The sequence below is a fragment of the Trichomycterus rosablanca genome, chromosome 6 (genome assembly GCF_030014385.1).
Source record: "Trichomycterus rosablanca isolate fTriRos1 chromosome 6, fTriRos1.hap1, whole genome shotgun sequence".
In the NCBI taxonomy this organism is placed as follows: Eukaryota; Metazoa; Chordata; class Actinopteri; order Siluriformes; family Trichomycteridae; genus Trichomycterus; species Trichomycterus rosablanca.
The window spans coordinates 22971807-22999192 of NC_085993.1; the positions used below are offsets into that span (position 1 = coordinate 22971807).

The 27386-nt window shown below is 37.4% G+C and overlaps 1 protein-coding gene across 2 annotated transcripts in view; it reads left to right on the top strand.

The window, feature by feature from the left end:
- LOC134316367 (serine/threonine-protein kinase 4-like) overlaps positions 1-19701 on the top strand; it is a 48051-nt gene extending 28350 nt beyond the window's left edge. For both annotated transcript variants that reach the window (XM_062996726.1, XM_062996725.1), the window contains 3 exons: positions 6962-7151; positions 15758-15882; positions 19282-19701. In XM_062996726.1, the coding sequence (XP_062852796.1) occupies positions 6962-7151; positions 15758-15882; positions 19282-19440 (474 nt within the window). In that variant the 3' untranslated portion in view covers positions 19441-19701. The remainder of the gene's footprint in view (positions 1-6961; positions 7152-15757; positions 15883-19281) is intronic.
- Positions 19702-27386: the final 7685 nt, after the last annotated feature.

The window sequence follows — 27386 nt, forward strand, 5'->3', positions numbered from 1 at the left end:
AGTATTCGGCCCCCTTGAACTTTTCAACCTTTTGCCACATTTCAGGCTTCAAACATAACGATATGAAATTGTAATTTTTTGTGAAGAATCAACAACAAGTGGGACACAATCGTGAAGTAGAACGAAATTTATTGGATATTTTAAACTTTTTTTAGAAATAAAAAACTAAAAAGTGGGGCGTGCAATATTATTCAGCCCCTTTACTTTCAGTGCAGCAAACTCACTCCAGAAGTTCAGTGAGGATCTCTGAATGATCCAATGTTGACCTAAATGACTGATGGTGATAAATAGAATCCACCTGTGTGTAATCAAGTCTCCGTATAAATGCACCTGCTCTGTGATAGTCTCAGAGTTCTGTTTAAAGCGCAGAGAGCATCATGAAGACCAAGGAACACACCAGGCAGGTCCGAGATACTGTTGTGGAGAAGTTTAAAGCCAGATTTGGATACAAAAAGATTTCCCAAGCTTTAAACATCTCAAGGAGCACTGTGCAAGCGATCATATTGAAATGGAAGGAGTATCAGACCACTGCAAATCTACCAAGACCCGGCCGTCCCTCTAAACTTTCAGCTCAAACAAGGAGAAGACTGATCAGAGATGCAGCCAAGAGGCCCATGATCACTCTGAATGAACTGCAGAGATCTACAGCTGAGGTGGGAGACTCTGTCCATAGGACACAATCAGTCGTACACTGCACAAATCTGGCCTTTATGGAAGAGTGGCAAGAAGAAAGCCATTTCTCAAAGATATCTATAAAAAGTCACCTGGGAGACACACCAAACATGTGGAAGAAGGTGCTCTGGTCAGATGAAACCAAAATCGAACTTTTTGGCCACAATGCAAAACGTTATGTTTGGCGTAAAAGCAACACAGCTCATCACCCTGAACACACCATCCCCACTGTCAAACATGGTGGTGGCAGCATCATGGTTTGGGCCTGCTTTTCTTCAGCAGGGACAGGGAAGATGGTTAAAATTGATGGGAAGATGGATGGAGCCAAATACAGGACCATTCTGGAAGAAAACCTGTTGCAGTCTGCAAAAGACCTGAGACTGGGACGGAGATTTATCTTCCAACAAGACAATGATCCAAAACATAAAGCAAAATCTACAATGGAATGGTTCACAAATAAACGTGTCCAGGTGTTAGAATGGCCAAGTCAAAGTCCAGACCTGAATCCCATCGAGAATCTGTGGAAAGAGCTGAAAACTGCTGTTCACAAACGCTCTCCATCCAACCTCACTGAGCTCGAGCTGTTTTGCAAGGAAGAATGGGCAAAAATGTCTGTCTCTCGATGTGCAAAACTGATAGAGACATACCCCAAGCGACTTGCAGCTGTAATCGCAGCAAAAGGTGGCGCTACAAAGTATTAACGCAAGGGGGCCGAATAATATTGCACGACCCACTTTTCAGTTTTTTATTTCTAAAAAAAGTTTCAAATATCCAATAAATTTCGTTCCACTTCACGATTGTGTCCCACTTGTTGTTGATTCTTCACAAAAAATTACAATTTCATATCGTTATGTTTGAAGCCTGAAATGTGGCAAAAGGTTGAAAAGTTCAAGGGGGCCGAATACTTTTGCAAGGCACTGTATATATATATATATATATATATATATATATATATATATATATATATATATATATATATATATATATATATATATATATATATATATATATATATAAATATACTGTATCACAAAAGTGAGTACACCCCTTACATTTCTGCAGATATTTAAGTATATCTTTTCATGGGACAACACTGACAAAATGACACTGACACAATGAAAAGTAGTCTGTGTGCAGCTTATATAACAGTGTAAATTTATTCTTCCCTCAAAATAACTCAATATACAGCCATTAATGTCTAAACCACCGGCAACAAAAGTGAGTACACCCCTTAGAGACTACACCCCTAAATGTCCAAATTGAGCACTGCTTGTCATTTTCCCTCCAAAATGTCATGTGATTTGTTAGTGTTACTAGGTCTCAGGTGTGCATAGGGAGCAGGTGTGTTCAATTTAGTAGTACAGCTCTCACACTCTCTCATACTGGTCACTGAAAGTTCCAACATGGCACCTCATGGCAAAGAACTCTCTGAGGATCTTAAAAGACGAATTGTTGCGCTACATGAAGATGGCCAAGGCTACAAGAAGATTGCCAACACCCTGAAACTGAGCTGCAGCACAGTGGCCAAGATCATCCAGCGTTTTAAAAGAGCAGGGTCCACTCAGAACAGACCTCGCGTTGGTCGTCCAAAGAAGCTGAGTGCACGTGCTCAGCGTCACATCCAACTGCTGTCTTTGAAAGATAGGCGCAGGAGTGCTGTCAGCATTGCTGCAGAGATTGAAAAGGTGGGGGGTCAGCCTGTCAGTGCTCAGACCATACGCCGCACACTACATCAAATTGGTCTGCATGGCTGTCACCCCAGAAGGAAGCCTCTTCTGAAGTCTCTACACAAGAAAGCCCGCAAACAGTTTGCTGAAGACATGTCAACAAAGGACATGGATTACTGGAACCATGTCCTATGGTCTGATGAGACCAAGATTAATTTGTTTGGTTCAGATGGTCTCAAGCATGTGTGGCGGCAATCAGGTGAGGAGTACAAAGATAAGTGTGTCATGCCTACAGTCAAGCATGGTGGTGGGAATGCCATGGTCTGGGGCTGCATGAGTGCAGCAGGTGTTGGGGAGTTACATTTCATTGAGGGACACATGAACTCCAATATGTACTGTGAAATACTGAAGCAGAGCATGATCCCCTCCCTCCGGAAACTGGGTCGCAGGGCAGTGTTCCAGCATGATAATGACCCCAAACACACCTCTAAGATGACCACTGCTTTATTGAAGAGGCTGAGGGTAAAGGTGATGGACTGGCCAAGCATGTCTCCAGACCTAAACCCAATAGAACATCTTTGGGGCATCCTCAAGTGGAAGGTGGAGGAGCGCAAAGTCTCGAATATCCGCCAGCTCCGTGATGTCGTCATGGACGAGTGGAAAAGCATTCCAGTGGCAACCTGTGAAGCTCTGGTAAACTCCATGCCCAGGAGAGTTAAGGCAGTTCTGGGAAATAATGGTGGCCACACAAAATATTGACACTTCAGGAACTTTCACTAAGGGGTGTACTCACTTTTGTTGCCGGTGGTTTAGACATTAATGGCTGTATATTGAGTTATTTTGAGGGAAGAATAAATTTACACTGTTATATAAGCTGCACACAGACTACTTTTCATTGTGTCAAAGTGTCATTTTGTCAGTGTTGTCCCATGAAAAGATATACTTAAATATCTGCAGAAATGTGAGGGGTGTACTCACTTTTGTGATACACTGTATATACAGTGTATCACGAAAGTGAGTACACCCCTCACATTTCTGCAAATATTTCATTATATCTTTTCATGGGACAACACTATAGACATGAAACTTGGATATAACTTAGAGTAGTCAGTGTACAGCTTGTATAGCAGTGTAGATTTACTGTCTTCTGAAAATAACTCAACACATAGCCATTAATGTCTAAATAGCTGGCAACATAAGTGAGTACACCCCACAGTGAACATGTCCAAATTGTGCCCAAATGTGTCGTTGTCCCTCCCTGGTGTCATGTGTCAAGGTCCCAGGTGTAAATGGGGAGCAGGGCTGTTAAATTTGGTGTTTTGGGTACAATTCTCTCATACTGGCCACTGGATATTCAACATGGCACCTCATGGCAAAGAACTCTCTGAGGATGTGAGAAATAGAATTGTTGCTCTCCACAAAGATGGCCTGGGCTATAAGAAGATTGCTAACACCCTGAAACTGAGCTACAGCATGGTGGCCAAGGTCATACAGCGGTTTTCTAGGACAGGTTCCACTCGGAACAGGCTTTGCCAGGGTCGACCAAAGAAGTTGAGTCCACGTGTTCAGCGTCATATCCAGAGGTTGGCTTTAAAAAATAGACACATGAGTGCTGCCAGCATTGCTGCAGAGGTTGAAGACGTGGGAGGTCAGCCTGTCAGTGCTCAGACCATACGCCGCACACTGCATCAACTCGGTCTGCATGGTCGTCATCCCAGAAGGAAGCTGACGCACAAGAAAGCCAGCAAACTGTTTGCTGAAAACAAGCAGTCCAAGAACATGGATTACTGGAATGCCCTGTGGTCTGACGAGACCAAGATAAACTTGTTTGGCTCAGATGGTGTCCAGCATGTGTGGTGGCGCCCTGGTGAGAAGTACCAAGACCACTGTATCTTGCCTACAGTCAAGCATGGTGGTGGTAGCATCATGGTCTTGGGCTGCATGAGTGTTGCTGGCACTGGGGAGCTGCAGTTCATTTAGGGAAACATGAATTTCAACATGTACTGTGACATTCTGAAACAGAGTATGATCCCCTTCCTTCGAAAACTCATGGCAGTTTTCCAACAGGATAACGACCCCAAACACAACCTCCAAGATGACAACTGCCTTGCTGAGGAAGCTGAAGGTAAAGGTGATGGACTAAACCCAATTGAGCACCTGTGGCGCATCCTCAAGTGGAAGGTGGAGGAGTTCAAGGTGTCTAACATCCACCAGCTCCGTGATGTCATCATGGAGGAGTGGAAGAGGATTCCAGTAGCAACCTGTGCAGCTCTGGTGAATTCCATGCCCAGGAGGGTTAAGGCAGTGCTGGATAATAATGGTGGTCACACAAAATATTGACACTTTGGGCACAATTTGGACATGTTCACTGTGGGGTGTACTCACTTATGTTGCCAGCCATTTAGACATCAATGGCTGTGTGTTGAGTTATTTTCAGAAGACAGTAAATCTACACTGCTATACAAGCTGTACACTGACTACTCTAAGTTATATCCAAGTTTCATGTCTATAGTGTTGTCCCATGAAAAGATATAATGAAATATTTGCAGAAATGTGAGGGGTGTACTCACTTTTGTGATACACTGTATATATATATACTGTATATATATATACTTTACAAAGCATATAAATACTTTACATCTTTACAAAGCATCATCAGGTGATATCCACCCTGCAATGAGTTGATGTCAACAAAGTAGTGGGCCCAGATCAGTCAGTGCAAACCAATGCAAATTACTGGTCCAGTACCTTAACCACTAGGCTACAACTGCCCTGTATTATCAACCAGTGACACTAACACCAGTAGTTGTGAAGTTTTTGGAGAGACTGGTTCTTTTCCATATCAGAGCCTCCATACCCTTGTATCCTGACTGGCACCAGTTTGCCTACTGAACAAATCGGTTCATAGAAGATGCAGTTTCAATGACTTTTTATGCAGCATTTACACACCTGGAACAACCAACACGTATGTGATGTTATTTGTGGATTTTATTTCTGCTTTTAACACTATACTTTCTCACAAACTGGGCAGACAATTGGGGAGATCTAGACTAATACATTTGCTCCTGGTTCTTGGTCTTCCTTACAGAAAGAACACAGTGTTTTAGAAAACTACACCTACTTCACGCTTATCCTGAACACTGGGACCCCGCAGGGCTGTGGGCTGAACCCTATGCTTTTAACTCCGTTCACACATGACCTAAATCCAACACTATAATCAGATTTGCTGACAATACCACAACAGTTGGCCTTATTTTAGATGGCAATGAAAGTGCCTTTAGGAATGAGATGGAATGCCTGGATAAATGATGTGAAGTCAAAGATGTAGTACTTAACACCTCCAAGACAAGGGAAAATGTTGTGGACTTCAGGAGACCACCTGTCAGCCCACCCCCACACAATTCAAGAGAAGTAGTGGAGACTGTGAAGTTCCTTGGAGTCTACCTAATCATACACCTAACATGGTCTTTCATACGATAGCACTGGAGTGCAACAGGGAATTCATTTTTTGAGGAAGCTAAAACAGGCCAAATTTTCTCAATAACTTCTAGTAAAAGTCTACCTCAGCACCACTGGGAGCATCCTTACCCACTTCATGTATATATAAACTCGACTCGTGCAGGTGAAAAATGCAGTCTGTACTGAGCATGTGTCGGAGGGGGCGTGTATCAATTGAATCAGTGAAAATTTAACTACAATTGCACATTTAAATCACATTAAAGGGTAGCATGGTGGCTCTGTTCAAAGCTCTGTCACCTCACAGCAAGAAGGTCCTGGGTTCAGTTCCCACGTTTTTTTTTATTTTTTTTTTTTTTATTAAATGTCAGGAAAATCTGACTAAATAAGCTGAACTTAGTATGGGTTTAGTCAGTGTTGCTTTAAATGATGGCAGGTGTGTACTGACTACTAGTTAATATAAGTTTGAATGTGAGTGATTTATTCTGAACAATTATAAGAGGTTGTTCAATCACATTATTTTAGTTTCTGATTTTATTTTTCCTCTAGAAGCAATTTCAGTTAATTTTCAGTTGAATTGCACAGATTATAGGTTACATTAAAGGAGGAGAGGTTCAAATCTCAATGGTGTTATAAGCCAGTCAGGCGTCTATACAGGCATGATTGGCTATTTATTAGATGGGGGATAGCCGAGGCTCTTTGGTTTATTAGTGGCATGTCAAGGATGTTTCCGGTGCGACCTAGATCACGATAAAGTGGTTGATGAAAATAAAATGGAAAAAGTGTGTGCCCACCAGTGAAAAAATACCTTATAAGATTGACCTAAATTTTTTTGGTATGTGGACAATTTTAGCATTGAAGGGACATGTATGAAATTCATGAAAATCATGTATGAAAATTAAAAACAGTGTATCGTGCACTGGAGTAAGTGTATTGGTTGTTGTGTCTATGCTGGAGAAGTGCGTCATACAAAAATAAAGCCAACAACATCTTGTATTAGAAAATATCTCTTGATAAAACCCTGAAAGATCATTAATACACATAAAAAAGGAAATTGTTGTATTTATATACTGTACAACTACAACAGTTACTGTAAACAGTATTTTAAACATTTACTGTATTTAAAAATAGGATCTTTTTTTGCACTGTACTCTTTGTTGATACAGGATGAAGATGAAGTGGATCAGGGTACAATGGTGAGGGCCAATGAATCAGATCAGGGTACAATCCGTGCAGCGGGCTCAATGGACAGCTCAATGGGAACCATGATTGAACATAACGACAGCACCATGGTATCTCAGCTTGGCACTATGGTCATTAACTCTGATGATGAGGAGGATTCAGGCACCATGAAACGTGAGTGGACACAGTTTTTACTTATCCAAATATTTATGGAATTGGAATAGTTATGCCAATTTTATGTTGGTGCAAATAACCACAGTATATGAAGTAAACGCCCCCTTGTGGGGGGCTTCATGTTACACTTTGTAAACCACAGTGGGACCAGATTGCCTTAATTTTTGTTAATTAATTGTATTTCGTTTTGTTTTGTTTTGATGAATTTGACGTTATGATAAATTTTCATGTTTTGATGTGTTGCCCGGGTCGCGTTAAAAATCATGAACAAAATGTGTGTTGCTTAAAAAAATAAAATAAAATTGAAAAACCCTGGTATGTAGCATAGTGGCCTGTAGGGATGTAACAATGCACCACAAGACGGTGCACATGTGCCACGATTCGAATCGGTTATTTATTTGAGATGAATCGATATTCACTTTAAACAGCAGAGGGCACTGGCACTATTCACCTCGCCTGGTCGACGGCACTTCACAAAGTTGCCAAGTAGGGGGATTTTCCAACCAAATTTGTTTACGTGAGGATACTTTCTTTATTTGCATTATTCATTTATTTATATAATGTTGGATTTGTTTTAAAATTTGTTTGTTTTTTTACACAATAAGCATTATTTGGCGTAGTTTGTACCTACCTCAGAAATAAAAGGGCCTTATTTAGATAAATAAAAGATAAGCACAGATACAGTATTTTGTTTTATTTTTAAGAGAAATAATAAAAGGAAACTTTGTCTTCATTTCATTTTGTTTTAAAAAATCGTATCGTGAACCCAGTATTGTGAATTGTATCACATCGTGGGTAGAGAGTATCATAACATCCCTAGTGGCCTGTGCTGACAGCTGAGCAATTAAATAACTTGACACCCCTCCCCTCATTTTTGGTTTTGAACATTACTTTTTATACCAAAAGAAATGGCATGTTTTAAGTCATATTTTTGTTACATTTATCAGAATTTTTACTCATTATTGGTCCGATATTGGCCCAAATCACTGGATTGGATATTGGAACATCAATGAGGGGTAACATCAACAACATGTAATCCGATCTGATACTGTTGTTTAATGTAAATAACACGTAATGTAAATGAGGCCATTGTTTGTGTGTAAAACAAATAACACACGAAGATACGTTCCACCAGAGCACCACGGAGATACGTTCCACCAGAGCACCACATTAACATGTGCCACTGATCTACAACTCATGCGCAACAGCCATTTTCTCCCCTAATCTAGTCGTGTTCAATTACCCTGATTGCCTCCTCTATACTGATTCGACCCTTCACCGCTGACTGAGGACGCCTCTCAACTGACATACGCCCCTCAGACTGTATTTTTCACCTGCACGAGTCGAATTCATACACTGTGTACGGAGGGCCACACCCCCATCAGCATTATTCCACAGCTTTTTGCAGGCGCCATCAGTCAGTCAGCAGGGGCCGCAGTTGCACCAGTTATGAGGACCTGTGATCCGACGTTTTTTTACCCTCTACCCAGCCCAGTCGGAAAGGCAGAGCTGAGATTCGATACGATGTATTCAAAACCCCAACTCTGGTGCGCTAGCGTACTTTACCGCTGCACCACCTGAGCGGCACTTTTAGCATTTTAAAAAATCATTTACTACTGCCACATCTAAAACACTGTTTAAACACAATAAAAATTGCTTTATAAATGATAAATTGCTCACCTGAGATAAAGAACCTATCTTGTCCTGGCTTGGAGACAACGATTAATTCATTAGTGTTATGAAATAAAACAAACTACACCATTTCCCATTTTCTGTTTTCCTCTTCAAAATCCAGCAGGGTTTTGGTTTTTAATAATCTAAAAACGTGACAAAACTTTAACAGAAAATCTCAACTCTGCGTCAGTTCTAATTGGTCCATTGCATTTGATTGACATTCACATCTTCCAATTGTAGACACTTTTGTTAAACAAGCCAAAAATGCTGCTAAATGTTCTGTGTGTAAAAGTTACAATAAAAACAGCAGTTTTGCAGAAGTGTGATGTTGTAGGTTCTGTATTTATTCCTTTAGAATCTTTGTTTCACAGTCTGAGCATTGTTATTTACATAGCTAGTTTTACCATGGTGCATTGAGACATGTACTATTACTGCTTAGTTGTTTGAAAGGAGAAATGACGGTATCGGATTGGGATTGGTATCGGTATCGGCAGATACTCAATTTGTTGTATCGGTATCAGTGTCGGACATAAAAAGTGGTATCGATCCAGCCCTAGTGTGGATTAACCAAAGATATTTTTTCAGTGTTCTGTAATGACCACCTCCATGAATATGCTGTCTGCACTTTCAACTCTTTAGGTAGTCTCCATCCCTTACGATTAGCTTTCTCCAATTTCATCTCTCTCTCTGCAGAATGAATCTAATCAATCAGCCCAGGAAACTCAACCTCCACACCCCTTCTGTCTCTAATGGATACATATTTGATTAGTATAGATCTGGGTGAGCAGCCTCACGCCTTTCATGAAAAAAAAAAATGCGGTTGGCCTAGATACATCAAAAATAACTCTTAACGTGAAATCTATTTTTGTCCAAAAAAACCTTAACCAGATTACTTTCAGCTCTTTTATCTCACTGTTGCAGTTTTACTTTGTAAATTATTCAGCTGTTTTCGAACACTGATCAATGAGACAGTTGCACTGGAGATAAATATCAGTATATTTGTAATCCAATAGCAGATGCATTTAACATTTACGTAGGAATTTTCATTGTTTGCTCAACATTACAAGTGTACATGTTAATGTTATATTAACTTAATAGCTGGAGTATTCAGTAAAGGCTGTCATATCCTTTTTTGTTAGAAATTGTAAAGTAGCAGTTGATTTACTAAAACAAATAATTAGGGATGTAATGATACACTCTACCCACAATGCGATACGATTCACATTACTGGGTTTGTGATACGATTTTTTTTTTAAACAAAATGAAATTGAAGACAAATTATGACAAAGTTTCCTTTCATTATTTCTCTTTTAAAAAAATAATAAAATACTGTATTTGTGCTTATCTTTTATTTATCTATATAATGAATGCCCTTTTATTTTTGAGGTAGGTACAAACTATGCCAAATAATGCATATTGTGTAATTTTAAAACAAATCCAACATTATATAAATAAATGAATAATACAAATAAAGAAAGTGAATAAATTGAATGAATAAATTGGCTGGAAAATCCCCCTACTTGGCAACTTTGTGAAGTGCCATCAACCAGGCAAGGTGAATAGCGCGAGTGCCCTCTGCTGTTTAAAGTGAATATCGATTCATCTTAAATGAATAACCCATTCGAATCGTGGCACATGTGCACCAATTTTTACACTGTAAGCCCGGATAAGTTTAATCTACTTAAAAAATTTGAGGAAACCGGTTGCCTTAAAAAAGTTAAGTAATGTATAATGAAAACTTGAGTTAGCATAACTTAAAACATTAAGTTATTACACCTAAAAGACAAGTTGATCAAACTTTCTTTTTTTGTTATACCAACTGCTTTTCCCAATAATTCTACTTATTATCTTGAGCTCAATGGAAAAAAATATTGTTTTTTCTTAGTTTTTATGTTAAGTACATTTTAAATATCAATTACAAATGTTTATAGAAAAACAGACAAAATTATAAAATTATTTTTCTTTATTTCACTTCAGAAGTATTTACTTAAAATACAACATGTCAAGAAAACATCTTAAAAACTGTACAAACTGTATATAAAGTTCTGATGAAACACAAACAGCTCTTTACAGTAACCATGAACCAGTGAGCTGATTTCTTAACGTTTGGCTGGCAGCTCTCTAAAACAAAACAAAGAAACAAGAAACAGAAGTATTAATATCAACATTAATACCATTAATTTAAGGATTCAAATAAAGCAGGCCAGCACACTCTTTGCTTCGTAAGAAGGCTAGCATGCTAGCATGTAGCCTAAATACTGCAAATAAAGCAGCACTGTTTTTTATTTATTTGTTATTTATTTAGTGTCAACATTAAGATAATTTATTTTAAACAAAATTGTTAAGTAAAGTACAACACTTACCAAAATTAGACGGAAGATGAAAAAGCCCCGTCAGACTGGTGTACATGCTACTCAAAAATAGCAGTCAGGAAGAAAATGTTCGTCCACTTAGTTTAACAAAGGTTCCACTTCACAAAAGACATTTGAGAAAGATAAGTTTACTTTTGCAAAAAGCCTTAAATGAAAAGTAAAAGTAATTTGCAACAACAGGTTACAAAAGTTAAAACAAATGGCTACCCGAACACAAGAAAATCATTTTTGCCTGATTCACCAACAGCAAGCTGAAAAAAGGCGGACTTACACGTAAATGGTGGGCGTTTTTCTGTTTAACTACCTTAACTTTTTTAAGTTAATCTGATAAAAGTATTTTTTTGTTTTGTTTATTAAACTTAAATATTTTAGCACATTTAAATGTGTACTCAAATGAGTACAATGTACTCTGCATTTTATAGTAGAGCAAAAAAACTTAAATAATTTATGTATGTTGTACTAAAATTTTTTGATTAGATATAAAGTCCGGGCTTACAGTGTAACTGTCTTGTGGTGTATCATTACATCCCTACAAATAATTGTATTATTTTTGTTTTTATAAAAGTAAGAACATAAGATAAGATTCCTTTATTGATCCCCATGGGGGAAATTCGAATGATACAGCAGCTCCAGTACAGTGTAAGTACAGTATGTAGAGTAAATAAAAGTAGAATAAAATAGAAAAAAATAAGGAAAGAAATTTGCTATGCAATGCAATTACTATTATACATCAGTATGGCAATTACTACAATATAATACAAACCCTATATATCCTAATATATACATATGTGTAAATAATGAAACAGAGTCCAGTGCTGGGCAAAAGGGTAGGGGGGGGGGATCTTGAGTTATTGTATGGGGCGAGCTGGCTCATTAGTGTGAGGACAGTCTGTGTATTCTGCTATTGTTATGCAGTCTGATGGCAGTTGGCACAAAAGAACGTCTGAAGCGCTCCTGGACTTGACTGGAGAAATTAGAGACGATGCACTGACCAAACTGTAAATAGGGTGGTGCATAATGTTGAACATGCCTGATGTGCTGCAGGGTAGCTATGAAAGACTTTAGTTGGCTATAGATCAGAATTGGACAGTTCTTTAATTAGGCTAATACACGAGAGCCTATCCACACACTTACACTGAGCATGTATGTCCAAATAGTGAATTGCAGCTTAAGTAAAACCTATACTAGCATTTTTATCATGGTTTAATAATGATTTTTTAAATAAATAAATAAAATTGTGTAGCACATCTTTTTTTACTTGTAGCCTATTTTATTGACTGGTTTTTCCAACAGTTGTTTCTCTTTGTAAGTCTGTTTTAAAGGCACAATAATTAATGGTGCAGATTACACCAATTACAGCGACTAGGCATAACATTAGTACCACTGACAGGTGAAGTGAATAACAATGATTATCTCCTCATCACGGCACCTGTTAGTGGGTGGGATATGTTAGGCAGCAAGTGAACATTTTATTCTCAAAGTTAATGTGTTGGAAGCAGGAAAAATGGGCAAGCATTTGGATTTGAGCGAGTTTGACAAGGGCCAAATTGTGATGGCTAGACGACTGGGTCAGATCATCTCCAAAACTGCAGCTCTTGTGGGGTGTTCCCGGTCTGCAGTGGTCAGTATCTATCAAAAGTGGTGACAGGGTCATGGGCGTCCAAGGCTCATTGATGCATGTGGCGAGCGAAGGCTGGCCGATCCAACAGACGATCAAACAGACGAGCTACTGTAGCTCAAATTGCTGAAGAAGTTAATGCTGGTTCTGATAGAAGGTGTTAGAATACACAGTGCATCACAGTTTGTTGCGTATGGTGCTGCAAAAGGCCGACCAACACAATATTAGGAAGGTGGTCATAATGTTGTGCCTGATCGATGTATTTACAACAGTAGAGTTCAAAGAATAATAAATTCAAGTAAGAATCATATAACATCAGTCACAAAGCAACTACATTTAAAAGTAAGCAAAGAACTACTTAGGTGGAATGATTTTTAATGGCACAAAATCGATGTATTTTTTATTAATAATGACTACTGGAAAGATTTAAAGCTCTTTGTTTCAATTTTTAATCTGCTTGCAAAAGCTGTGGACATCTTTTTAATCTTTAAAGTTGTGCATCCCTTGTTACAAATGGCAAATTTTTGAACAAAGGTTGAGATTTAATAACCAATTTAAACCAGGTACATTTTCTGTCTGAGTGTTGCAATACCCTCAAAAGAATCTTTTCCACTTGACTGTCAGGGGCAGGGATTTTTAGTCTTGTATATGGCAATGGACATTGTAAACATGCTTTTCCAATAATCACTCTTCCTCATATGGTAGTTATAAGTGTTTCACACACAGCTTGTCTTTGTTGATTATGAAGTATTTTTTCTGCAGGAGCATTCTCTTTTGTTACCATCTTGCTTCTACATCATGAAATGTATTCTACACAATCACATTTATTGTACATGAACATCTGGGCTAATTAGGTAGTTTTTTTTTTTTTTTTTTTTTTTTTTTTTTACTTTTGATGATCTCCCTTATCACTTCTGCCTGCTTGATGATTTTAAACATCTAACTGCTATTTGGTGATACCTGCTCTATCGACTCCAATCGTTTCAGCTTGGCAGTCATCTTTTGACCCACTTTTGAAATTTTTGCACAATCAGTAGCATATAATTAACAAGTAAGAACAACATAAATATTCTTCATTTGTAGTTATGTCCTTTTCCATATTGGACATACTACTTAATTGTTTTCGGTCTGCATAGTGATGTTACTCTTTACGTATTGGCAGCAATTCCCTATATTCCCCATGCCCCATTCCCCATATTCCCCATATTCCCCATGCAGTCACTTTATTAAACAAGGTGAATAATTAGTAACATCACAATTATCCAATCTACAATTTTAATATAAGGGTTTAATTGTTAGAGTTGTTATTTAAGGTTATCAAGCGTCAATGCCAGTCCAATAAAAGAAAATGTGATTGGTGATCTTTATTTTTTCTTTAGATTTTTTAAATTTTTCATGTGTTTTCAGACCTCCTAATATTAGGAAACTGTTTTTATACCCTAACACCCTTATGTATAAGTAAAAAAATTGATGCATCAGTAAACGTTTTGCTTTTATACAGTATTTTCAAGCAGTGATATGAGGAAACAGCCATAATCATGGAACTATGAAATTCAGCTTCCATTTAAAAAATTAAAGACTATATAGTGTTAGAAATTCAGCATACAGGAGTCAGGAGACCGGGTCTTCATCCAAAGAGTCTTTATTAACACATACAGACGTATGGGCACAGCTTGGAAGACCGACAGAATCTAACTAGGCAAATTTTAGGGAGACTTTATCTACACTTGAAATGGGGGCAGGAATTAGGAACAAGAGGAGGAGGTTAAGGGGGAAGGAAATGACAATGGAGAGGAGGACTACAAAGGTGACCAAAGGTTGGGGTAGTGTGATAAAAAGGGTGTTGGTTTAATAACGGGTAATACAGGAGAAGGGTGATCAAAGAGAAGATGAGTAAGGGTGATCAGAGATGGGGTACTGGAAGGGTGTTGTTTTTATCGTGGGTAATCACAGTGGAGGGGATCAGGATACAGGATAACAAAAGATGTGAGGAGACACGATTAGGTGTGTAGGAGACAGGGAGTGGGGTGATACAAGATGGGGGATCAAACAAGAGGGCTCATTCAATATACAAAATGTAAGAGAAGGGGGGGGGGTAATTTCTCTCAATAGTATATAGTATCCTTAAAGTGTAGACTTTACTGTGAGTTCTGTTTCTCGTCTTCTTTCCCTGTTTATTTGTCCTACAGGAAACTAGGTACGTAGCTCAATTGGGTCTTCTGTGGGGTAAAACATTGTATGGGATTACCTTGATAAAATTGAATACTGTGATAAATCTCAAATATGTTATTTTCAGCATGCACAGGAAAAGATAAACTTGTTTTAGAAAATTGACTTGTTTTTATTCTGGGGGAAAATGTATTGTATTTTGTATAAATTTGGAAAATTTTATAACTTTTAAGGCTTTAGATAAACTAAAGGCAACATTTTTTTTAAATACCATGCTTTGTTAATTCCACGTCAATTAGTAGTATTTATAAATCATAAAACTTTCACTTATGTTAAAAGGCATAAGAACAGATTTTTGCAGCCTCCAGATGACATTAATTACTTATAGATTTGAAAATGCAAGACTTTGCATATGCTCAGACTTCTGCTTATGTATGCATATTTCATATGCTAGATAAGAGCAGAGGTAAGACAGTAAGGTAGTAACTGAATAATTAAATAGCTTAAATAAATTATAAGGTGAGGATCTTTGCTTAGTGGGTGACTTGGAGGGGTGTTGCACCATTAAATATTCAGAAATATAATCGAGAACATTTTATAAGAATAGAAAAAGAGAGTACTTTTGTTGAAATAAAGAAATTACACCAAAAGCTGATAAGCATGCACTTTATATTAATCAAAATGTATTTAATCATAAGGTACTTGGCTGTTGGTTTTTTTATGCTTGGGAAAATATTCAACCCAGTATTTCTGTGATCCGTTTTCACTTTTAGATCGGCAAGAAACATTGCAGTCAGCTAAGCCATCATTTCTTGAGTACTTTGAGCAGAAAGAAAAGGAGGTCAACAAAAATAGTGATGACAATCGCAGACAGCCTGCGGAAGGTGACATGGAGGTGGTAAGTGGTTTTATGTTTTTAAAATATAACAAGTCTAACAATCAAATTAAGGAATGTTTGCGGGGTGAAAAGGCAGAATATAAGGTATTTATTTAGAGTTTGCTCTATTTTTTAGTTTTTTAAATAAATTGTGGTTTTTTTTGTTTAATTTTGGTACTACTCTCAATTGGTATTACTCTTAATGGTCTAAATGGTTTATCTAATATATAGGGAAACTACAAAATAACAAAATTTAGCCAGTATAAATTGACAAGTAGCAGGGCCACTACTTTTCTGCTGCTTTATTTTTTCTTGGAATTCTTTCTTAAGCCTTAAATGTCTGTGCTGTGATGTTCAATCATTCACCCAAAAGAAAAAAAATGCAATAGATGGGTTTTTACTTTGCATTAAACGTCTTTCATAAATGTTCAACAATGTTTAAATGTTGTTTTAATGAGTGGCCATAAAACATGACTTTATCCTCTCTTGAAGTCATCCAACAATCTATGAGTAGTTATATAAGTAATTATCGAAGCCTCAGTGACAGATCCATTTTTTTCCCCATTTATTGAGTTCCCCGAAAAATGAGCTGAGGTGCATTTTGTTTTCACTGATACTGCTTAAGATGTTTCTACAATTTAATTGGAGTCCACCTGTGGTAAATTCAATTGATTGGACATGATTGGGGATTGCCAACACCTGCCTATATAAGGTCCCACAGTTGACAGTGCATATCAGAGCAAACTCCAAGCCATGAGGTCAAAGGAATTATCTGCAGACCTCAGAAACAGGATTGTGTCAAAGCATAGATCTGGAGAAAGGTACAGAACAATTGCTGCAGCTTTACAGATCCCAAAGAGCACAGTGGCCACCATCATTCGTAAATGGAAAAAGTTTGGAACCACCAAAAATATTGCTATGAGCGATCAGGGAAAACGGGCCTTGGCCATGGAGGTGATCAGGAACCCGATGCTCACTCTGACAGAGCTCCAGCATATCCTTGTGGAGATGGGAGATCAGAAGATCAACCATCCAGGCAGCACTCCACAAATCATGCCTTTATGGTAGAGTGGCCAGTAAAGCCACTGCTTAGTTAAAGGCACATGACAGACTGCTCGGAGTTTGCCAAAAGGCACCTAGAGGACTCTTAAACCATGAGAAAAAAGATTCTCTGGTCTGATGAAACCAAAATTGAGTGAAGCGATGCATGGCGGTGGCAAAGATAGAGGGAAAGATAAATGCAGTTAAGTACACTGAGATCCTTGTAGAAAACCTGCTCCATAGTGCTCTGGACCTCAGACTGGGGCGAAGGTTTAGCTTCCAACATGACAATGACTTGAAGCACACATCCAAGAGAACAAACCCTGTTTTCACTTAATTATTGGTGATTGTTTGTAAATGTTTGAGGCAAAAAATTGAACTCAAACTATTATAGAATGAGTCTGTAACGTAATAAAACGTGGAGAAGGTGAAAGGGGAGTGCAGACTTTTCAGCTTGACTATGTTTTTTTTTATGGGTTGCTGAATGATTGTAGTGTCTGCAAAGGCACTGATTTTCAAAAACAACTGCTGTCACACAGTGCCAGTTTAAGTAAAGATGTCTGGTGACTCATTCCCTTGATCTCCAAGCCCTCTGAAAGACAAAAAAAGGCTTTATAGCACCGCTCGTCCCTTAGTCCTTCAAGCATGACAGTTCTTCAATCTTGAACCCTGGCAGTGAGATGACTTTCAACTAAGAAGGGCGATGCTCTTGTTATTTATATCTCATTGATTTGTGAAGTGAATAGTTGTTGGATGCCCACAAAGGGCATCTAGCAGTCTGAGGGTTAGTGGAAAGGTCTTTCTGCTGGAAAGCATCACATGTATCTGCATACCTTATAGTTTAACACTTATTTAACACTGTTGGGCTGTGGATTTCATTGCTTTATTTTTAATTTATTATTAGTTGATTGATTAAGACAATTTGCTCTGCAGCGAATATCAAATAAAAAGCATCAGGCATCATGAAGTCTCAGTACATATAACTAAACTTTTTAGACTTCCAGTTGGTAATAAGTGCTTGTTAGTCAGGTCAAGAATTTGCATGGAATAGTGAGGCTGGAGTGTAGTTGAAAATCCCAGTCTAACTTGTATGGTTGTAATAGTCTAGTCAAGTCAAATTTATTTATATAGCGCTTTTTACAATAGGCATTGTCTCAAAGCAATTTTACAGAATCCAGGACCATCCAGACAAACTGGCAAAATAAGTTATATGTATGGGATATGGAAATTGTATTAATTAGACTATCAGTCGCTCCCATTTTTAACAGGTCTATAAAAATGAATCATAAAAATAAAGTGAATTGCTTTTAACTTTTGGGCAACAGAGTAAGAGAAATCTGCACTTTTGTACATGAGTAAGGTCAATAAATTTGGTATGAAGAAACTTACTAGTGCATGAACTTTTACTTTATTCTCATGTTATGCCTAGTTCACACTACACGATTGGTTGTCGCTAGATTTGCTGGCTCGGAGGCAGCTTGGCAATCGAAACTCGGCTCTCGATCGCCATGTATGAACTGCTTAACGACTCGATCCAAGCGGCTCGCCGAGCTCTTGCCGACTGAAGAGAGATATCTAGCATGTTAAACATCTGGATCAGTTGGTTAGGACTGGCAGTGAGTGCGGTGAGGGGGATAATATAGTTTCTATCAGAATACATCGGCACACACACAAGCTTTACAATATTTGTGAACTTATCGTCCACGCCAAACCATAATACCAACGCTGCATTACAAAAATTATTTATTAACCTCCAACTCACTACAGAACAGACAATCCCTGAATGTATAGAAAAAGAATGCTTGCCATTGATGCAAGTAATGGAATCAAGCTGACACAGATAAAAAGAAAACTGAAAAGGCCTAACATATCATGTCATCTTGGCAAATTCGACTCTTTATTCAGATAAAGTCCTTGAATGGAGAAAAACCCAGAGTTTGAATGTTGGGCTACTGCACACAGCTCAGTATTCACATAGTTCCACCTGTAGTTAACACATTAGCACAAGCGGCAGCACAGGATAATTAGTAAATGATACACACAGTCACACCATCAAAGCATAAATACCAACACTGCATTACAAAAATTATTTATTAACCTCCAACTCACTACAGAACAGACAATCCAATCCCTGCTGGTCACGTAGCCCAATTCACTCATTCATTTATTTTTCCTACTTGCTCTGATCGCTCGCTACTCGTTGACGTGCATTTTTGGACGTGGTATCATTAAACCCCTCGTCACTTCTCGCGTTTGTTTTCGTGACAGTTCCAGTTGTGTAGTGTGAACTGTACAGCGACCTGACGACTTGGAAAGTCGTGCAGTGTGAACTTGGCATTAGTGAGCAGTGTCTAACCTCACATTGTTTTATCAATCCAGATGCGTTCCTGGAATGTGGAGGAGCTGAAGAGACGCTTGGCCTCCCTGGATCCTCAAATGGAGCAGGAGATTGAGGAGATCCACCAGCGCTACCAGGCTAAACGGCAACCCATTCTCGATGCCATTGAGGCCAAAAAGTGGCGCCAGCAGAACTTCTGAGCATATCTTGAAAGCCTTTTAACTGATTGCAATTGTCAGTGACCTTTAAAGGTACCTGTACCACTTCATGCTACTCTGCATGATATTTTCTGCTGAACTGGTATAAAGTTATTTTTTGTTATTTTAATATCTGATGCTGTATCTTGACTGCTGTTGGTACTAGATTAGTGGTACTACTGGACTTGAAAGAAACAGGGAAAGAGATTTACTGTTATACAAGGTTTTGCATTTTTTTTCCATTTTGTTTTTGTACTATTTTACTTTGACAGGTGTAAATTATTTGCTTACAGTTTGCTTTGAAAGTTGCTGGTCAGTGAAATTAGCTTTTGTGCATTGAGTGTGCTGCAGCATAATTTAAAGCCCAGTGGTTCATAAATCAACTTAGTAACTTATTTGGATATTTAAATTTTTAAAATGTTCCAAAGCAGGTATATTTAACCAGAGGTTCAAGGCACTCATACTATGTGTATACTGTCTATACTGATATATTCATTTAAATTAATACAGGACATACAGCCTTCAGCTGACATGCAACATCTAATTTGTTTCATCCCTGTGACATTTGACTTGCCCTTAGATGATCCTAACTCAGTTTCATCAAACTGAATGTGATTAATGTAGAAAAACGCTGGCCATAACTTTTCATAGAGAAGCCAGACAGTGGGAGCTCAAAGTCTGAGCCTACTAGTAAAAGTTGCTTTTGTTTTGCTTTTTTCCACATTTGTCATTACAAATCGTATAACCAGCTTGAATCTTTGAAAACTGTATAAAGTTAAATCAGAATTTTCTAGTGTTCATTAACCAAATTTATAAGAGGTGAATAAAGGCTGCACGTATATTAAAAGAGCTTCTGATGAGAAAATCAAATCCACATGCACAAAGTCATCTGAGCATGTGATTTAATGAAAATAATAAGACTCAAGGAAATCTGACCTATTATGAAGTAACTGACAGTTTCTCAAGTGCAAAATAGAAGCATGTTCACTAGTGGTCTCAGACTACTGTATGTAATAAAATTGAAACTAGCATGTCTAATATAAAAAACAAAAATGACAAAACCCCTAATGGTAGAATATATAGAAATAGAAAGCTTGCCATTGATGCAAGTAATGAAATCAAACTGACAGATAAAAAGAAATCGGAAAAGGCCTAACATGTCACGTCATATTGGCCAATTCGACTCTTTATTCAGTTAGTCCATGAATGGAGAAAAACCCAGAGCACACAGCTCAATATTTACATAGTTCCATCTGTAGTTAACACATTAGCACAAGTGGCAGCACAGGATAATTAGTAAATGATGCCACACAGCAAAGCACACCATCAAAGCACAAAATGCTGTAATCATTAAGCAAATGTATCATACAATTGCTACCCAATTTAACCCCTAAGCTCAAAGCAAGGGGCTCTAAATACAGAGCTTATAATGGCGATAAAACACAACACGACTCAAAGCAAGGTTAGGAAATTACTGGTAATTAACCGAGGTAGAGGTGTGTGTGTGTGATAGCAGCTTAGAAAGGAAATGCTGTACAGGTGGACTTGGTCATCTTCACAGTTAATAAGTGGGTAATTCCATGCATAAACAAAAGCTTACACCAGGTTAAGATGCCTGAGTGAGTGTTATTAGTGGGTTTTAGGAGATAAAACATGAAAGTTTAGTCAGCGGTTCGACAGTATGTTTTAACGAGTTTAATCTTTTCATAGTGGCCTTCAATAACATTTACTTTTTTTTTTTTTTTTTTTTTTTTTTTTTTCCCAACGTTTGCTTTGAAATTGATAGCTACATTCAAAGACAAGTTGACTAGGCTACCCCCCCCCCCCCCCCCCCCCCCCCCCCCCCCATACACACGCACACACACACATAACCAGTCATGTCTGTGTAGATGCCTGACCGACTGATTAAACCCTGGATCTCAGCAGTAGTGGGCTTGTGTATTTTACCATGTAATAACCTGATATTGTACAATATGTCAAATACACTTCTTTCTCTCTGGAAGCAGGAACATTCAGGTCATAAAAGAATGACAGAATTAAAATCAAGGTTAAACTTATTTCCTACAAAAATAGAATGAATTGTAAAATAAAGCTTCTCTTACTATCCATGTATGCTAAGAATTCAATTACAAAAGTACTTCTGTAAAGAAAATGGTACAGTTTTGTAATGCTGAATTATTTAAAAAACATTCATTTTGCCCAAATCCTTTATTTGTTATGCTGTATTGTATGTCAGGTTTTTTGATGTGTAAAAGGGTTCAACCTAACAAATTACATTGTGAAGGCTGCGTGATTAAAAAAATAAAAATTTGGCGCATAATGTTAAAGATAACCTCGTAAATACCTGCCTTTTAATTGTAACGTAGGCTCTAGTTATAATGTTGATTTTAGATACATTCAGATTTTGTAAAAAATTTAAATACAAATTCTAACAATAATTTTTATTTTTTCATAGTTTCATATTACTAGTGTGCTCATGTAGGCAGCTGGAAAAGTTAAAGGCAGGTGTTTCTGCTGATAGTCAAGTAATGGGACCAAATGCAGTGAAGCAAAAGCCACTATTAGTTCCACATTTAAATACAAGGGGGCTATTCATTCACTGGTAAATACTAAATGTTTTCTCTCCTGGTTGATATCAAAATTGGCTTAAATGAAGATGCTTTAAAAAAGAAATGTTTTAAAACTTAGTTTTTTAGAGAGGATTATTGTGTTAAAAGGGCACTCGGGTTGCACAGCGGTAAATTACGCTGGCTAGGGATCGACTCCCAAGTAGTGTTATCAACAGGTTGGGAGTCTACATACAGACATTATTGGCATTGCACCCAGTAATTCCGGGAAAGTCGGACCAACCCATGACCCTGACCAGTTTAAAGCTGTGATAAAGCCTAAAAATTACATTTAAAAAAAATTGTACTTGCATATCGCACAAATTTAGACTCAGGGATTATTGATTCAGGATAACCATTTTTAGCTACTGAAAATTATCTAAATATTCCTCATTTTACTGAAATTAAATTAACATTTTAGAGGCTGTTACACCCTGTAAGTGACTTTTTAGTGAATAGATTTGTTGTTAAATGTCTCTGTTGAATTTGTTTTCTTTTTGTTATGCCTAATGTGAATAAAACCAATGCCAGTACACCTCATTTATCCATACACTGGTTCTGAGCAAGGATTTTGTATTATCTGTGCCTTAAATTATGCAAAGAAAATATATTTGCAAGTGTTAAAGAAATTGTCAGTTTATGTGTGAATAATAAACCAGATATATTGTCATCACTTTATCCTTGGCATGTTTTTTTATTTAGAATATAAAATCTAAATGCTCTAAAATTTGAATGGTAATGTACAGTATAGTTCTTCACTGAGCTGTTGAGAACAGAGATTGTACTTATAAAACATCAGAAAAATGGTAAAGAGTACTTAAAAAAGTAGTAAAACTTTACAATTTACAAATATTACAAAATTTCCGTACTAAAACCATTCATAAATAAAACGCACTTCGTTGTATTTGGTCTTTTTTTTGTCTTTTACCTCAAAAAAATTTGATTGTCTTGTATTGGGTAATTAGCGCATTCTCCACGTATGATTTACAAGCTGATCTATGTTAAATATTTTTATATTTTTCACTTTGGCATTATTGTTTATTTTAACTTTAATTATCTTATATTTTATCACTCATCAAAAGAGTAAAATACATTTGTGTGCTCAGTTTGGCTTTATCTTTTATTAAAACTTTGCTGTACTGATGCATCATGGGTCATTTCTACAATTCGGTGCCTTTTGTGTCCCCAGTACTGCTCATTGTATTTATTAAGTACATTTTAAACAATACAATTTCTAAACATCTTACTGAAATAATTAACACTGTCAAATACTAAACACAATGTCCCCCCCCCCCCCAGAATAAAATGACTGTATACATACTATTTTTATCTCTTAGATACCAGAGGTTTTCCCATGTCCCCAGTGCTGTACATTCTGATTTAACGATGGATATATGAGGTTTAATCATGAAAATATCTCTTTGAATTTTGTCTTTGAATACTGTTTAAAAGGTTTGCTTAAGTCTTTCTAAACCTTGCATGTTTTTTTCTCTATGAGTTTCATTTTATTGCTGATTATAAGGGTTTTTCACACATCCCTCAAGTTGCTCTCCACCCTGTTATTTCATCTTTTTGGAGGGAAAACAACTGTGGAAGATAAGTGGCTAACTCCTCATTTTAATGTTGTTTTTTCCACATTTTATCCTAAAAGTCTTAAATGGTCAACCATAACATGTCCACCCTGTTATGGGATATATGAGAAAAAGCAATACGATTTGATCATTTAAAAAATAATCATACTAAAAAGGAGAGAATTCTTTGTCTGAGTTCACTTTTATGCTAGCATGGTTTTGCTCACTCGCTAGCTAATGGTTAATTTTATGTCAGAATGTCCACCCTGTTATGGTCCACCCTGTTACAACCTAATACGTAACAGGGTGGACGTCACTGTATATGAGGTGCATGTGTAATTTATATAGCTTATTATTCAGTTTGGTTATAATAATAACAGAAATAATGATATTATGTGTGCATCATTTACCGAATGGCCTTAAGTGCAGCTGAAAGACAGAAACACAACAGTTATGCATTTGTCCGTAACAGGGTGGACATTCTGGGTCAGAGACTGCATAAAATGTTTTAATAAAACCTACAGTTTATGTGCTTGAGCTTGATCAATATTAGTTTGGAAAAGTATAACATGTACTTTTTATAATAAAACATGTAATAAATGTTTCATTTTCAAAATGTTTTAAGGTCCAAAAGGCACTCAATCCCAGGAATGACCCTCATATGGTTCCCGGTGAAACTGGACATGCTGTGACCCTGACCAGAATAATGCAGATAATAAACTTAAAAAAACAAATAGCCACTCCTTACAACTGTGTTGAGCTGTGAAGCATCTCGTGACACACATCACATTGAACCTTAAAGTGAATTAGCTTCATTAACAGAAGTCCAACCTGGGGTCAGATTGTCATATGACATGGTCAACTATAATTTTTTTTTCTATGTAGACATGTTGAGGACAGTTTTTTTTTCTGCAGAACAAATCGCCTTCTAAGGAATTATGCTGTTTTAGCTTTGTGGCAATGCTTTGGGAAAGGCCTTTTCCTGTTTTAGCTCAACTATGCCCTTGTGTACAATGTTCTCCGAAGAGCCACAACATTAGGATCACCCAGCTACAGTACATTACTGGCAAAACTGCTGACTTGGCGATATATGGACTTCACAACAGAAGTCTTCTAGTACCTGGTACCAGGACAGTACCTGAAACTTTTAACTAGTACACTGTAAGGTAGATTGTCCTACAGTGCACCCTGGTGTCATCTCTTTAGTGGGTAAATAAAAAAGGAAGGCTTTTATTTGTCATATACAGGGTGAGTCAAAAGTCGCAAGTCACTCTTTTATTTCAGAAACGAAAGGGAAAATGGCATATCTGAATACTCCAGCAAGTAATGGGTGAGGGGGCCTATCTTTTTCCAATGGGAAGGTGGTCATGTAGCATATCAAGGAAGACCAGAATTTTCCCAGAAATGGATTGCCACAATCTAATTTTGCAATATCTCTTGTGGTTCAAAAGTTATCAACACAGGAATTTACAACAACAACCGGGAACATCCCCTGTGATGCACAGCTATTTGACGTGTTCAGTGTGTTGTCCCTAGTGCTGAACACAGAGCTGAAGGCGCTGGATCCAATCGTTATGAACCAGCATGAGAATCTCTGGAGAAATGCTGTCACAAGCTTCCACGATGCGGTGCACAGTACAATTCAATAATTTTTTTCTGCATATCCCAGGTTGTTTGAGATATGGTTGAGGTTGTTGTCTCGTCTGACCATAATTTTCTAGTCAAATTTTGAAAAATTTCTAACATACCCAAGCACTTGTGCTTAGATGTAAAAAAAAAAAAAAAAAAAAAGAGCTTTGTTTTGGCACACCTTTCAGATAGTTTTACCCATCTTTACCAAGGGTGGTAAAAACTCTGTTGCTGACTAATTAAATCGGGCATTATAAAGCTGCAATTGTCTTTCTTCCCCAGAGTTTAAAACCTGGTCTAAGCCAATAAAAAACAATAAATGATCCACATATTCATGCCATAATGACACTACATTATTCAAGAGACAGTCCTAAAAATTCTGATTTCATTCTAAATACTATGTGATTAAATATGCTCACGCTATACAGTTCTTTAACCTGTTTGACAAACTTGGTGTAGTATTTAAGTGTAATGAACAGCTATGATTAATTCCCAGCATTTCAGCACATTGAGCTTTGAGGTTCCACTGCCTTTAGCTTCAGTATTTAACGTACTAAAGTGTGATATCTTTCTACTAGAAAAGCTTGGGTTACCCTTAATGTGTTCTTCCTCAGAATAAACCAAATGTAACCTGAGCTTGGAGAAGTGTTGGAGATGTATTAGGCAGGATATCTGCAACACAATACGTGAGCCATTAAGCTGCTCCAGCTCCTGACATTGAAAGCGGTGCTAGGTACACAAGAAGGCCAAAGGATCGAGCAATGAGTTGCTCGCTGGATGGTGCAGTGTTCTGTTATGCTAACCCACCATCACTGCTGACATCCAGGTTTAAATCTCAGTGATGATATTGGCCAGATGAGCATCTTCACAGACATGACTGGCTAATATTCATTTACTTTTTCTTTTTTCTTTTTTTTTGGAAGGGGAGAATGCCAAAGCCCTGTGATGCCCGGTCTAGGGTGTGTTTATGATATGCCCAATGATTGTGAATGGAACTAGACCCACCGTGAAATAAAATATTTGTGTTAAAAGTGTTATGATTGTCTGCTTTGAGGTACTTGAGAGTGAAAAAACTAAATATAGACTATTGTTTATGAATATGATATACAGTGGTGTTCAAAAAAATAGCAGTAATTTTAAAAAAGCGAATAAAGCACAAAATCATTATAATAACTTTTATTTCCATAAATGCAAATGCACTGAAAATACTACACTTTCAATTCTAAATCAAAACATTAACAAAATTTAGTCAGTTTGTGTCAATCCTTTACAGAAAATTAAGAAAAATGAATATTAGGCTGTTCAAAATAATAGCAGTGCCAGCATTTTTCTTAAAAACTCAAAAAAATTTTCTATAACATGAAAAAAATGTTTGATGTTTCACTTTACTTTAAATTACTGAACTAATATTCAGTGGCATAACAATTGTTTCCGAGATCTGTGTTGCATGGAGTCAATCAACTTCTGGCTCCTCTGAACAGGTATTCCAGTCCAGGATGATTAAACTACATTCTACAGTTCTTCTGCAATTTTGGGTTTTGCCTTAAAAAAACGCACTTCAGATGTCAGCCCACAAGTTCTCTATGAGATTGAAGTCAGGGGATTGGGCTGGTCACTCTATTATTGTTTGTCTGTAACCAAGATGTTTTGGGTCATTGTCATGTTGAAACACCCATTTTAAGGACATTTCTTCTTCAACATAGGGCAAGTATTCTGATATATTTTAACTGATCCATGATCCCTCGTATGCGATAAATAGACGTAACACCATGGTATGATAAACATCCCCATATCATAATTTTGTACCACCGTGCTTTACTGTCTTCACAGTGAACTTTGGCTTAAATTCAGTGCTCGGGGGTCGTCTGACATACTGTCTACGGCCACTAGACCCAAATAGAACAATTTTGCTTTCACCAGTCCACAAAATGTTCAGCCATTCCTCTTTGGACCAGTCAGTGTGTTCCTTGGCAAATGTTAACCCATTCAGGAAACGTCTTTTTCTTAACAACGGGACTTTGCAAGGAGTTCTTGCTGGTAAATTGGCTTAATTTAATCATCTTCTGTACTCACTGGTAAATTTAGATGTTCCTTGATCTTTCTGGAGGTGATCATTGACTGAGTATTTGCTATTTTGGCTAAT